At 34.1% G+C, this 12,875-nt stretch overlaps 1 protein-coding gene across 1 annotated transcript; it reads right to left on the reverse strand.

Annotated features, from left to right (window-relative positions):
- Positions 1-1,466: 1,466 nt before the first annotated feature.
- LOC135641655 (aspartyl protease APCB1-like) lies at positions 1,467-12,540 on the reverse strand. The gene is made up of 9 exons (XM_065157217.1): positions 11,860-12,540; positions 8,837-8,954; positions 8,356-8,585; positions 8,033-8,269; positions 5,319-5,469; positions 5,159-5,241; positions 4,646-4,760; positions 4,495-4,567; positions 1,467-1,775 (listed from the first exon to the last, which is right to left on the reverse strand). The coding sequence occupies exons 1-9, from the start codon at positions 12,372-12,374 to the stop codon at positions 1,660-1,662; spliced, it is 1,638 nt and encodes a 545-aa protein (XP_065013289.1). The 5' UTR covers positions 12,375-12,540; the 3' UTR covers positions 1,467-1,659.
- Positions 12,541-12,875: the final 335 nt, after the last annotated feature.

Raw genomic sequence — 12,875 nt, forward strand, 5'->3', positions numbered from 1 at the left:
TGGAGATGAATGGAGTGAAGTCCTAGAGGTTTAGCATAAGGGACTTTTACGGCTTCTTGTGGGTGGAGGAAGAGGATGAGGATGATGGTCGCACTAATATAGATGCAGAGTGATGCCAACATAAATACAGAGTGTCGGTATCTACGTCACCTTCTGCTCTACATTGTCCTATATTTACATCAACGTCGATGCAAATGCAGAGTAACGAAAGGGGAAAGAAGAATGAGAGATCAAGGAAGAGGAAAGAAAGATGAGGGATTAGGGAAGGGGGAAGAATGATGAGTGCCACTATGTCAACGCCAATGGAGAGTAGAGTGGCACCACTTTGCATCTGCGTTAGCACAACCATCATTCTCATCCCCTTCCTCCTCCACAAAAACTCATAGAAGTCTCTCAACTCCAACTTTAAGACTTCACCCCATCCATCTTCAAGGACATCCTCAAGATCCACCAACATCATCATCAAACTGATGCCGCTATCATAATCGTGGCTATCACCATTGCCTCGATCATGATGTTCTGATCTACATCAACAAGGTCGACCACCACGTCATTCTCATTGACTACCACCACAACAATCACTTGCGATCCCTAACGACATCGCCGTCCACCACCATAACTAATTGAGACGTTGAATTACTTTTTTGCTTATCATTTTCATATCATTTATGCATATATTGTTATATTGTTATATATTGTATTTGATAAAGTCAATGACGTTATGTTACAAAAAGTTAAATATTTTATTTTTATAATTATAAAAAAATTTAATATAAATTTTATATGTCTAGAGAGATGTTAAAAGAGAATTAACTATAGAATTATAAAATGTAATATGTAATTAACCCTTTTTGCATGATCTTTGTACATTAACCATATGGGCAAAATTTTATTTATATTTAAAAAATGCTCCCAAATAAATTTTGTCGATAAACACTAAAAAAAGGCTTTTCTGGATAACTAATTCAAAAAGAAACAAAGAATAATTTAATTAAAAGCAGATAATATTTAATTTTAGTATGCATCCCTTAATTAAGGGGTCATAATATAAATTTAGATTATTGATTAAAGTGAAGTAACGAATCCAAGTATGATTCAGTCAAAATAACTAGTAAAGATAAAACACAAAGATTCGAACGTAACAATTGGTTGATTTTTGCCGCAACAATTACGAACTTATAATTATTTCAGACTGATCTGAGAAAACCTTCATACCTCTTTTCATAATTAGCATACATAAAATCCAGCTTAATAAAAGAAATTAGATATCTGTGAACTCCAACTCCCTAACTCGCTCCAACTTCTGTAGAATTAAATAGCAGAAATTGCCGAATCTTGTGGAGGTAAGTTGACTACCTATAAAATGGTTTGTCTCCTGGGAAAAGCACGGTCATGTCAAATAATCAAACAGTCATGTTCCAGCCATGAGTATGTTGTGTACAATTGCAACAAGTTCAACATCTAACTTCACACAACTTATGTCTTTATAGCTTAAACGTTCACCTTATTTATATCCAGAAAAGTGGGGAGCATATAAAGGTTGGTAATCCCCTTGATACTACTTAAATATGTACATCACCAAAAAATAAGCTTGAATCTATCATTCTGGATTCCTGTTATCCAACCATTGACAATACCTTTTTCTGTGTTCCCATAACCTCAGAAGAAGAAAGGGAAACCTGTGGCTTTTTGCGGGTTGTTACAGTCTGAGTGAGTCCATCCAATTGTCCGTTGCACATTATCATACACAATCAGCTTCCCCCGTAAGGAAATGTCTGACAACATAGAATTATATGAACATTAACTTATGCGAACTAATATTTCAATTGGCAATTAAAATAAGCTTTGTTTTCATGGCAATCAACACAACGGTGATTATTACTATAAATTGCATATAGCAATAGGATCTTAATTAACATACTTGGAGAATATAGGAAATTAAGCCAAAACCATATTAGAGAGTCCAGGAAGTTGGCTAAAAAAACTTATTGTGATGGCACTAAGCATGATGACCCTTACCAAGAACATGGTGGGCGATCACAAGGCTGTTGGACAATTTGAGTTGAAGACTAATTGAAGATCATTTATGGTATTGTTACATTTGCTTCGTTGGGAACATACCCATGACGTACTTGGCAAAAGAAAGCAGTTGCACACACTCGCTCAGCAAAAAACCACCCTAATCTAGGAATTTAAACTGGCACAAGTTAAAAAGAAAAAAAAAAGGGCTGTATAGCTTGATGGTATTTGAGCAAGTCTGTTGGATCACTAAGCTAATACCTAAGCAAGGCTGATAAAAGTATTAGCATAGGCTGTTGGGGAGATGCTTATCTTCTAATGTGGTGTTGGAAATCCCATTGGCTTAAATGCCAAACTGGTAGATTGGTGGCATCCTCACTTCGTGGCCTATCGTATATCTCTGGATAGAAAGCCAAGTCATTCTGCACTGTCGACAATGTTCTATTAGCTAACTCAATCATTATAGCATTATAGGGTTATTTTGGCATTTCTTTGGACCAATATTTAAAATATTGATCCAGTGTTAATACCAATTGGCATTCTAACCAGAATGATGCTAGTATGAATTAACATACTAACACTTACTTTTCAGACAAGAGAGAGAGAGAGAGAGAGAGAGAGAGAGAGAGAGAGAGAGAGAGGAGAAGAACAAGAAGAGGTGGAGAATGCGACGTGGAGAAGGTAGAAGAGTTGAAGAATACTGGTTCAAGAATGAGGTGATTATAGTGATATGATGGGACAAAGGAGATGAGGGCAATGACATTAAGAAGAGGCAAGGGGAAGAGAGTGCACATGATGAAAAGAGAAAAAAAGCAATGTTGATAATTGTCGAAAGTGAAAAAAACTAATATTGTAGCAAGTGGTACATTTGGTTCCAACAGGTAAAACCAATCGATACACCTAGTAAGGTAACCACACCAAGCGGAAAGCACGGCATGAACAGATATCGGGCAAAACCCCTTGGTTTGCATATCGGTCCAGCATCAAATCGATAAATGTTGACCAGTATCGATGAGTATAAACAAAATTTGCAACCATGGTTAGGGCTAACTTTTTTCTCTATTATATGATATTTACGCTTTCAGAAATAATCCTTTCATGGAGACATTTGGGCCAAATAATTATAACATTTCTAAAAAGCAATTTTCCTTTGCCTTCTCTTTGAGCTCTTACTGCAATCTATATGAGACTATCTATTATCTCTATTATGTGGAACTTATAATTTCCTTATCCAAAACGATCTCTTAACAGAAGTATTTATTATAATTGTAAATTTACTCTATTGTATTTGCTTTGAAAGCAATTGATTACTATGGGAAGGAAGTTGGACTTTCTTGCCAATATTCCTTCAAGCCATGGGCACTTAAATACTTTTGTTAAAAGACTATTTTGGATAAGGAAATTATAACATTTTTGTAAAGCTTGTCTATTGTATTTGCTTCGAAAGTAATTGACTTACTACATGTAACACCCTGATTAGTCTCATATCAATTGTGAGTAAAACCAAGATTGACTAATAAAGGTCTGATGGATATATTAATATCAATTTCAGCTTAAGTATTTTGAGCCAATGGTGCAGACTCAACCAAGTTGATAGGCCAGTTATCCCTTTAGATCGAGCTTGAGTAAGACGTCAAGCCTTTAAGTGGGAAAGATTGTAACATCCCTGACTAGTCGGAGATATTACTATGAACTTCAACTTAAATATTTTGAGTCAATGGTTCAAGCAAAAAGATAATTTGAACTATTTGTTGGCTCCATTATATAGGACTAACTCTTATACAAGTACTCATTTTTAGAAGCCATTTTGGGCAAAAAGATCGAGACATTTTTGCCAAATCATTGCTTTTAATAGGCAAACACCTAACTATTCTCACGGAACTTATTTTCTAAATCCACTTGGCTTACACATGATAGCTTAATTGTAATTTTTATTTCTCTACTGAATTAGTATAAGATTTTCTCTCTTGTTTCAGATGGTGTCTCAAAAGGAAATGGCTCTTGAAGATTGCTTTAAGCATTTTGCTCATCAGCCTGAAAACAAAACGTGCATAAAGGTACCTCATGAGGATTAAAGTTTGTTCTCAAGTTTGAAAAAGGAATATGCATAGAGGTTTACTCCATTGTTGAAGGTCATATATGGTCATGAGAGTAATTGGACCACTATAAATAATTCGAATATATTCTGCTCTTATTTCTTTTACTTGCTTAATGTCAATACTTCAATCTTATCACAGTTACTAACTTGTCGAAGTAGCACATGGCATCAGATAGAATTGGCTTGGTTTTGTGAATATTCAAAATGGTTTCAATTGGACTTTTGGATTCTAGTTTCTATTTAATTAACCTATATGATCCCTGAATTAGGTTGTCTCATATCTAAATGTCAAACTTTCTTTCCCTAAATGTTTGAATGTCAAATCAAATATCAGTCTATGAGGCACAAAAGAAATGACATAATCACATAATACATACCTCCTAATATTATAGTTGACCCATCATGTACTTCAGTTCCATTAAGAATGCCCAAGCACACGTTGCCTTTGTTCTGCACATATTAATGATGCACAGATATGAATTGTGTTACGTTATCAAAGTGGTGACACAAAGGGCTGAAGAGTCATACACTGATCATTAAATATCCTTCAGGTGGAATAGTGAACGATCTAGACATGATCCACCATCTCTTTTCAAATTGCAAAGTTAATGGCTGAAAGAAGTGCTTCACGTCTTTAAAAGACCTGCAACTCTTCAAGTTTTATCAATCTGTGTTTTGATTTTTAAGAAAAGATAATAAAGAGAATTGCTATAACATGACCACACTAAACCAATTTCAGTGCAAATGTTACAACTGTTTTATAATGAATGCAATGTCAGCGATTTTTCTCCAAACTGAAATTCTAGGTAATATTCTAAAGCTTGTTAAGTTGGTGGAATAAAAGAACAGTGAGAACCTTTCTCTTTTATGATGAGTATTCCTTTTCTGAAGATAAAGCATTTTATTATTTAAACTATTCCCTTGGGTAGATTTCAAAAATAAATTTGGCAAGAACATGAAAAATATAGATATCACAGAAATGTGTCTACAGTTGCAAGTTAGTGCATAAAATTGATTGCATAACAGTTAATAATACATTACCTGACAGGAAAGTTGGCCCTCCAACAGATTGGCATTGTCAGATCTGAGGAATCTTGGACAAAAATATTGGATATTGTCTTCAACTGTGAGTTCGTAGAAAATAATTAATCAATTAATAAATACTAATCTTTACTCCAGAATCACTATTATCTATGCTTACAGAAGTGATGAGCTTCCTATATGCTTCAACAGGAAAGTAAGTGTAGGAGCTGCCAGTATCAAATATTACGGGGATAGCATATCCCCTCTTTCCCCCGATGACTTGTTTGCCTCCATAATTTATTTTCAAAACCTTTGCACGATAGAAGTTTCTGGGATATAAAAGAAATGATGTTAAGGTCTTATTGAATTATCAAAGAATTCAAAACTACTATTAAGAAGTTAGAATAGCTAATTAAAAGACATTTTCAAACAAGAAGTTGGAAATAACTTGAATGAGAACAAAACTATTAACAAAAAGTATTCAATCACTTCTAAGGTACAACCTATGAGCAAAATAGCCAAACTGAAATCAGCTAGCAATATTCTTTATCAAACAATTGACCAATACGATTAACTGCAACTGTAATATGATGAAAACAATGAGTCTATCTGGCATTTGTTTGCGTAGCTTTGTGTGTTGATAGTTTTAGTCCTTTGTCAATACCATATATAATAAAGATGTTTGGAGTAGGAATGCATGAACATGAAATTATCAAGACAATTTTGCATTTTGTTGCTGTAAGGTAATTTCATCTTTCATATTTCAAACACACTAATGAGTTTTCGAAACATTTCAGCAAATGAAACGTTGAAAAAACAAACACATTCATATATGGACATTCCTAAATATCTTATATACTTGTATCAATGTGAAAAGCAAGTAAATTAACAGTAAGAGGAGTTGTCACCTGCAATAAGACAAAAGAAGTATCAAAAAGGGTTTTCTATTACTTTAGTTTTGCACCAAGGGTCAGCTTTAAGCCCTTAATTTTTGGCTTCAATAATGGATTAACTTAGTAGATATATTGTAAATAGATTTCTATAGTATATATTTGCTATTTGTGCTAAGGATATTTTTCGTTGGTGAATGTTTAGTTGAGATTAATTCTGAACTTGGCTATGCAGATAAAACATTAAAAGTAAAGGGATATAAATAAAGATGAGGATAAAAAATGTGAAATGTAACTTTAGTAATATCATAGAAGAAATAAAGAATAGTTAAAATAGATAGGCATGAAGATTACAAAATTATAAATGTTTAAATCATGATTCACTTTACCGGCCCATACCAGCATACCGACCAGCTATCGGTACGATACATATCGAGTTGTATCAAGCCGTACCGAGCATACCGACACACGATACATAGAGGCATACTAATGTACTACTTATATCGGTCCCCTATCGGACTGGTATATGCCGCCCATACCGGACGGTATGCTACGGTACGACGAACCTTGGTTTAAACAAACGATCTATTATTCAATGTGAAAAATAGATGAATGAAACTATTGAATATAGAACTAAAATAAGATTGTTTAAGGGGAAAGGATGATAGAATGCTGAATGATCATCATGTGACCCTTAAATTAAGAAGAATTTTTACAAGATAGTTGTAAGGTCATGGGTACGGTTTTACCTCTAAGATACTTAAGTAGTGACCATATATAATACAATAAAGCAATAAGTCATAGTATAGGGTTGTTAAATGGTACCTTTTTCATCATTGAACTCTATGTAAGGTAATAGCTTTAGCTAAATAAAAAAATCAAAATATTTCTAATTATTTCCAATAAATTTCTTTTAAGTTTTCCTCTACCTCTCTAACACCACTAGTTCTAATCGATTCAGCTTGTCTAACCACAGTATCTTTAGGTCTTTTAAACATTTTCATTTTATTTTAATCAATTTTCTCTCATCTTAACCTTTACTGTGATTATATCTAAGTGTTCATAAATGAAAACATTTCTTATTCTATCTTTTTCAGTAGCCACGTACATTCATATCAATGTTCTCATCTTAGCTACACTAAGATTATTTTGTATGTTGATTTTGACCATCCAACACTTCAATCAATAAGCATACATACTGATGGTGTTAAACATATGCGAATATATAGAACATCTGCTTTTGTTGAACCTCCATAAGTTGAAGGGACTTACTTTTTGGATGTACACTCATGGGTGCCAATAAAAGCATGGAGGTTAGCTACAATAGACTTGTATTAAACCATACAATAGAGACAAACTTCTATGTGTTATTCCAAATATACCCCTAAAAATATTTGTATACAATTATATCCCTCAAAGGTCAACATCTGCATATATTATCCCAAAAATGTAGTATATCTAATAAAAACCTTGTGAACTAATAAGAAGTTAGCATATGCTTATTATTATTATTTTTACCTTCATGTTATAAAATTACCATTTAATGTGTTAATGTGCTTTAAAAGGTTGGAAGCCTTGAACGTCTAAACTAATTAAGTCAATCAAGGGCATTTTTTGTCTTAAAAATCTTTTGATTAAATGAACTGAACATTAGGTATCGAGTTGTTTGTTGCTGAGATATGTTCAAACGGTAAATGCAAAAGTATAAATCAAAATATCAAATTTTGGGGGGTAAATACCAATATTTAGAAAGGTGCACATATATAAGGTCAATTTCTCTTAAAAAGTAACAAAAAATTATGTAGATATATAAAATGGACAAACATATATAAAGAAAAAAAAAAAAAAACAACGGCGGCAAAAGAAAGCTATGGCATTTTGATAAATATATAAAAAGTCATGTGCCTGAGAAGAAAGTGAAGCTTTAAATAGAAAGGCTTGATCTTCATTATTATGTTCTCTAGATGGATTTATCAAGATGCTATGCAGTGATGTTGCTTACGTAAGGTCATTTTGCCTGGGTATCAAAGTCATGCCCCATCGAGGAACATAATCATCACCTAAAAACAAGTATCCACCACCATCAGCATCACGTTTTATGCAATGACCGATGACATTGCTTATGATTCCTTGACTTTCCAATTGAGAAGCCAGACTTATCCTGGAACTGCTGAGACCAAGGATCCCATCTGTTTTCGCAGGAGAGACTAAAAGTTGGCCTTGTTGATCATAAGCACACCTGTACAGTATTTTGAAGACAAGTAAATCAAACCATCAATTGATGTGTAAAAGATTTCTGAAACGTCAATATACAATAACTCATACCCAAAAACAAAATTCAACTTTGCCCTGTCACCATTTGCAGCAATAAGGTGCATTTCATCTGTTGCAAGGACACCCATGGAAGAACTATGATCAGCATATTCAATCTCATAGTCACACTGATGGCAAGAATCACAATAATGGTTGTTCTGATTTTTTTGCACTTCCAAGCACAAAGAATCCTTGGGCAAAACAAGATTTCCTTTTCTGGGCTTGTATAGGGGATGAGGTCCCTATAAAGATGTGTTTGTCAGTGTAATGAAGGTGATAGTTTTTCAGAATATACCAGAAAATTAAATTGTTAGAAAGCTTTAAACTTTCATATCAAAATATATATGCATGTAGTCGAGATTTCATGGTCCTAACTTCATTCAAATAGGTGAAGCATTTACATGAAGACAGTAATGGTTGGTCCATACTCTTAAGTATAACTTTGAAAGTTTGAATAACTTAAAAAAAAAGTGGATAATAAACTTAGATGTACCTTGGCACAACTAGCGCATGGAGCATCACACTGAATCCATGTCAAGTCACTCCCAGTATCCACATCAAGATAATAAGGTCTTGGTGAACTCCCAACAAAAAGAGTTGTGTAATACTGTCTGCAAAAACAATAAAAGATACATCAAAATGATAACAAGTCTAAGGATTATAACTGGAGTGACAAATACGAACAATGGTTAAAATATCACAATCTTATAAGATCTACATAAATCACTGACTACACGCTATTTTTTATGTCCCAAATTAGATCTAATAATGCATAAAGTAACTTTCAAAAAATCTCTGTTGGGATATCCTAATGGTTAAGTTGCAGTTTGCACAGTTGAGATAAGGAGTTCAAATCATGTAAGCGTCAAATACGTTTGCCATGTAATGTTTGAATGAAAAGAATTAATTAAAAAACTTTCCAAAAAGAATTACATGGGCCAGAAACAAGGAATCAAGATTGAGTTTTCGACAAAGACTTTTGAGTTAAGAAAGGCCCAAACTTAAGATAAATGATTCCAAACCATAAGTGAAAAATATCGAGGATGTCCAGATTCCTTATAGCATAGAAAAAAGAATTATGCATGAAATCTTGGTGGAAAATGCTAACTAAAACACCATAGATTACTGTGTAAATTATTGATGTGACTCTACCAAAGTTTTAAGCCTCATGGAAGACAAGATAAGAGATCAAAGTATAGGAATAAAATCCATCAGTCTGATCAATAAGCATGGTAAATTGTCTCTTCCCATGTAATATAAGGTTTGTAAATAATGGTGGTTTCACAGTAAGTTGAGAACCATTCAGATGCATATTGAAGCTTTCTAAATAATGGTTATTCAATGGAATATGCTGTTGAGTCACCAACAGTTTGTTGGCTTAAAGACCAAATAAAATGTCTTGAAGCAGAGGAAAGGTTAAGTCCATTAAGCTGGATCTTGACAATGATAAGTTTGACTAAGTTTACAACATTAACGGATAACATTCCAGGTTTGTTGGTAATCATTTTTTTATGACTAGAGTTCCATTTTCTAAACAAAAACAAATAAATGAGAGTGTAGATTGTATGACATATATGTTCAGTTAGACAAAATATATGAAGTTACAGAAGACTCATTCCAAGTCATAGGAGCACAACAGTCCAAAGATATTAGATGAACATGTATATTATTTAAAAAATATCTGATTTGAGAATCTTCTGTCCCTCTGTCTAAAAAGACACATATCACTACTAGTTTATGAAAGACTAGATGTTTGCCTTTGCTGATTAGATGGTTGGTTAAAGAAATGGCATATCCAAATATTACTTTGAAATCATGTAAACCTAATCATTTTAAGTGATAAATTCATGAAAGTATTAAATTCATAAAAGAAGAAAATCACCATCTTCAAAGCTTAAAAGACAAGAAAATTAAGATAATAACAGTAGCATCTAAGTTCATAATGCAGAAGACTTTCATCAAATGACATGTTCTGAGTGGACACAGATTGAAGCAGCAGCTGATTCGGACAAGGTGTATCTGATATGTATAAGCATCATGTAATGTCAATCTGATTTCAACTGATTTCTTGCCCATATAGTTTGAAATCAATAAGAAATGACTAGAATAAATTAAAATCAACTATAGTTGATCAATATTGACCAATTTTAACTAATTTCAGAGCCTAATATGGAAAAAGAGAAAAAGAGGAGGAAAAGGAGAACAAGATGCAAGTCAAGATAGAAGAAAGTCAAAAGAATCTGAAGATAATTGTAAAATAGAGAAGGAGACACTTTTTTTTTCCTTTTTACTTTAAACAATCATGTTTACCATCTACCATTATTGTTGCAATTTTTACCATACATCGTCATGTAAGATAAAGAGAATGGCTACAAAAATTGAAAAGGGAAAGGTAGAAAATAATTACAATTTACTTAAGTAAACAAAGATATTATCACGAAATAGAAAAGTCATGGGATATAGAATTAAATCCTAAAAAATGTTTGTACTTGTTTTTAGATTATCTGACACTTTGATGGTTATTAGAGAAGAAACCGTCACAAGGGGGCTTATTTTTCATCTTTAAAGGATGAGGTTGATAAGTTCTGAATTGGATTGACTAATAATATTATTACATATTTTCTAACGACAATTAGTTGTATTACTTGTTAATATTTTTTTTATAAAAATTTCGTTGTTCTTTTTAGTTTTTATATATCAATGCCATATGTTGTTATGTAAAAGATCAATATTCTATAAAATATGGAGATAAAAAAATAATTTATCATAATGTTTTTGTTTTATCAAACTTTATTTCATATTTTATAAAGTTTTGATATATTATATTAATTTTCATAAGTTACAGTTTTTTAAAAATAAAGTTATGATCTTGCCAGTGTGATCCAACCAATCTAATCAATTATCCTCGGACGATACTAGTTCCAATATCAATCATGTGAACTCTAAATCAGTTAGGACGTGAAGCTGACCTTATGTTCATTTCTTCATTCATTACTCCAATTAGATGGTACAGAAAGATTACTACTTTAAGAAAAGAAAGAAATGAGCAATTTGACGATGCTATCAGTTATATTCTTGTATACAAGCATAGATAAACTTCTAGTACAGTTGAATGAGTATATCATTCTGAATGGCAAAAGACCGCTTTTATACTTATGAACACATCTACCAGAACAAATATTCTAATCCTTGCAGATAGGCTTCAGTTGGAACGTTTTGTCAATCGCATCACTATTAATGCACAGCAAAAGAATTGACTCGTTAGTGTTGAATTAAAGACACAATTCGTCTATTCAACAAATAATTAATACAATCCTTGACTGACAATTAGATGACCTTAAATGTATATTAGATAAACTCCAAAGCAACATTGTTGCCACATACAAGTTTAATCACTTGCGTACAGAATTTGTTTTCAGTCAGAAAGACTGAAGATCGAAGCAAAATTTTCCTATTACTACATTAATGCATTTCAGATCGATTCACAAAGCGTTTATAAGCCAAAAGCAAGCATACCCGTCTGGGAAAAGATTGCCGCCGATAGGAAGCACAGTGGAAGAATTTGCTGACGCATACGTCTCCATCTTGCCACTCTGCTTCCTCTTCCGCGAAATAGAGCCCAATTTCACACCCCCCACCTCGCGAAGGGCCCGGCCGCCAGATTTGGGGTAGAGTGGGAACAAAAAGGAACGTTCCTCCTCCTGCCGGCGGCCATCCTCCTCCCTCGAGGGTTCGTCGAGCAGCTGCATGGGAGCCTCGGAAAAGAGGCAGATCCAGAGGGAGAAGAGGAGAAGCGAGGCGCCGAGGACGGCGGCGGCGGCGCTCCTGGGAGAGAGAAGAGAACGGCGTGCCGCCCGCGTGAGGGGGGATCGAGCGGCGGGGGGGACATGTGGTAGTGGCGGTGGGGCGTCGTCGGAGAGGGTGAAGGCCGTGATGGTCTTGCCCTTGAAGGGGTTGTCGGGAGGCGGAAGGGAGATGATGACGACGCCATGGAGCTGCGGCGGAGGAGGCCGCTCTGTCTCCCTCTCCATCTCTTCTTCCTCCAAAAAGGGGGTGGTTTAGGATTTGAGGTCGAGGAGGAGCTGATAGAGGAAGAGGAGGAACAAGAGAAGAAGGTGGGACGCAGTGTTGATCGGGTCTTCCTTCTTGACTTTTCCGAGCGGAAGAGAGGACAGTCGTTTTGTGAACAGTGGTGTGAAAGGAGATGGCGGGCTTATTAGTATTCTGTTACTGGGCTGTTCTTTTTTGTATACGGTAAGTTGATAGGCTTATGGCCGGTTTTCTTTCCGTTGGTTTTATAATTTTTATCCTTTCAAAGTTTGGAAATAACATTTAAGATATTTTTTATTAGGAAAAAAAATTTAGTATTAGTTTTTTTATCCGATAATGGCATCCCCTTATTATTTTTTTAAGTTATGATGATATGTTTTTTATCTCATATGTGGAAACGATCTATTTGACAATTCGAAATAAATTGATTCGATTTGAATTTTATCAAATGGATCATTTAAGTTGCACTACTATCGATAGTG

Source organism: Musa acuminata, chromosome BXJ3-6 (genome assembly GCF_036884655.1).
Source record: "Musa acuminata AAA Group cultivar baxijiao chromosome BXJ3-6, Cavendish_Baxijiao_AAA, whole genome shotgun sequence".
In the NCBI taxonomy this organism is placed as follows: Eukaryota; Viridiplantae; Streptophyta; class Magnoliopsida; order Zingiberales; family Musaceae; genus Musa; species Musa acuminata.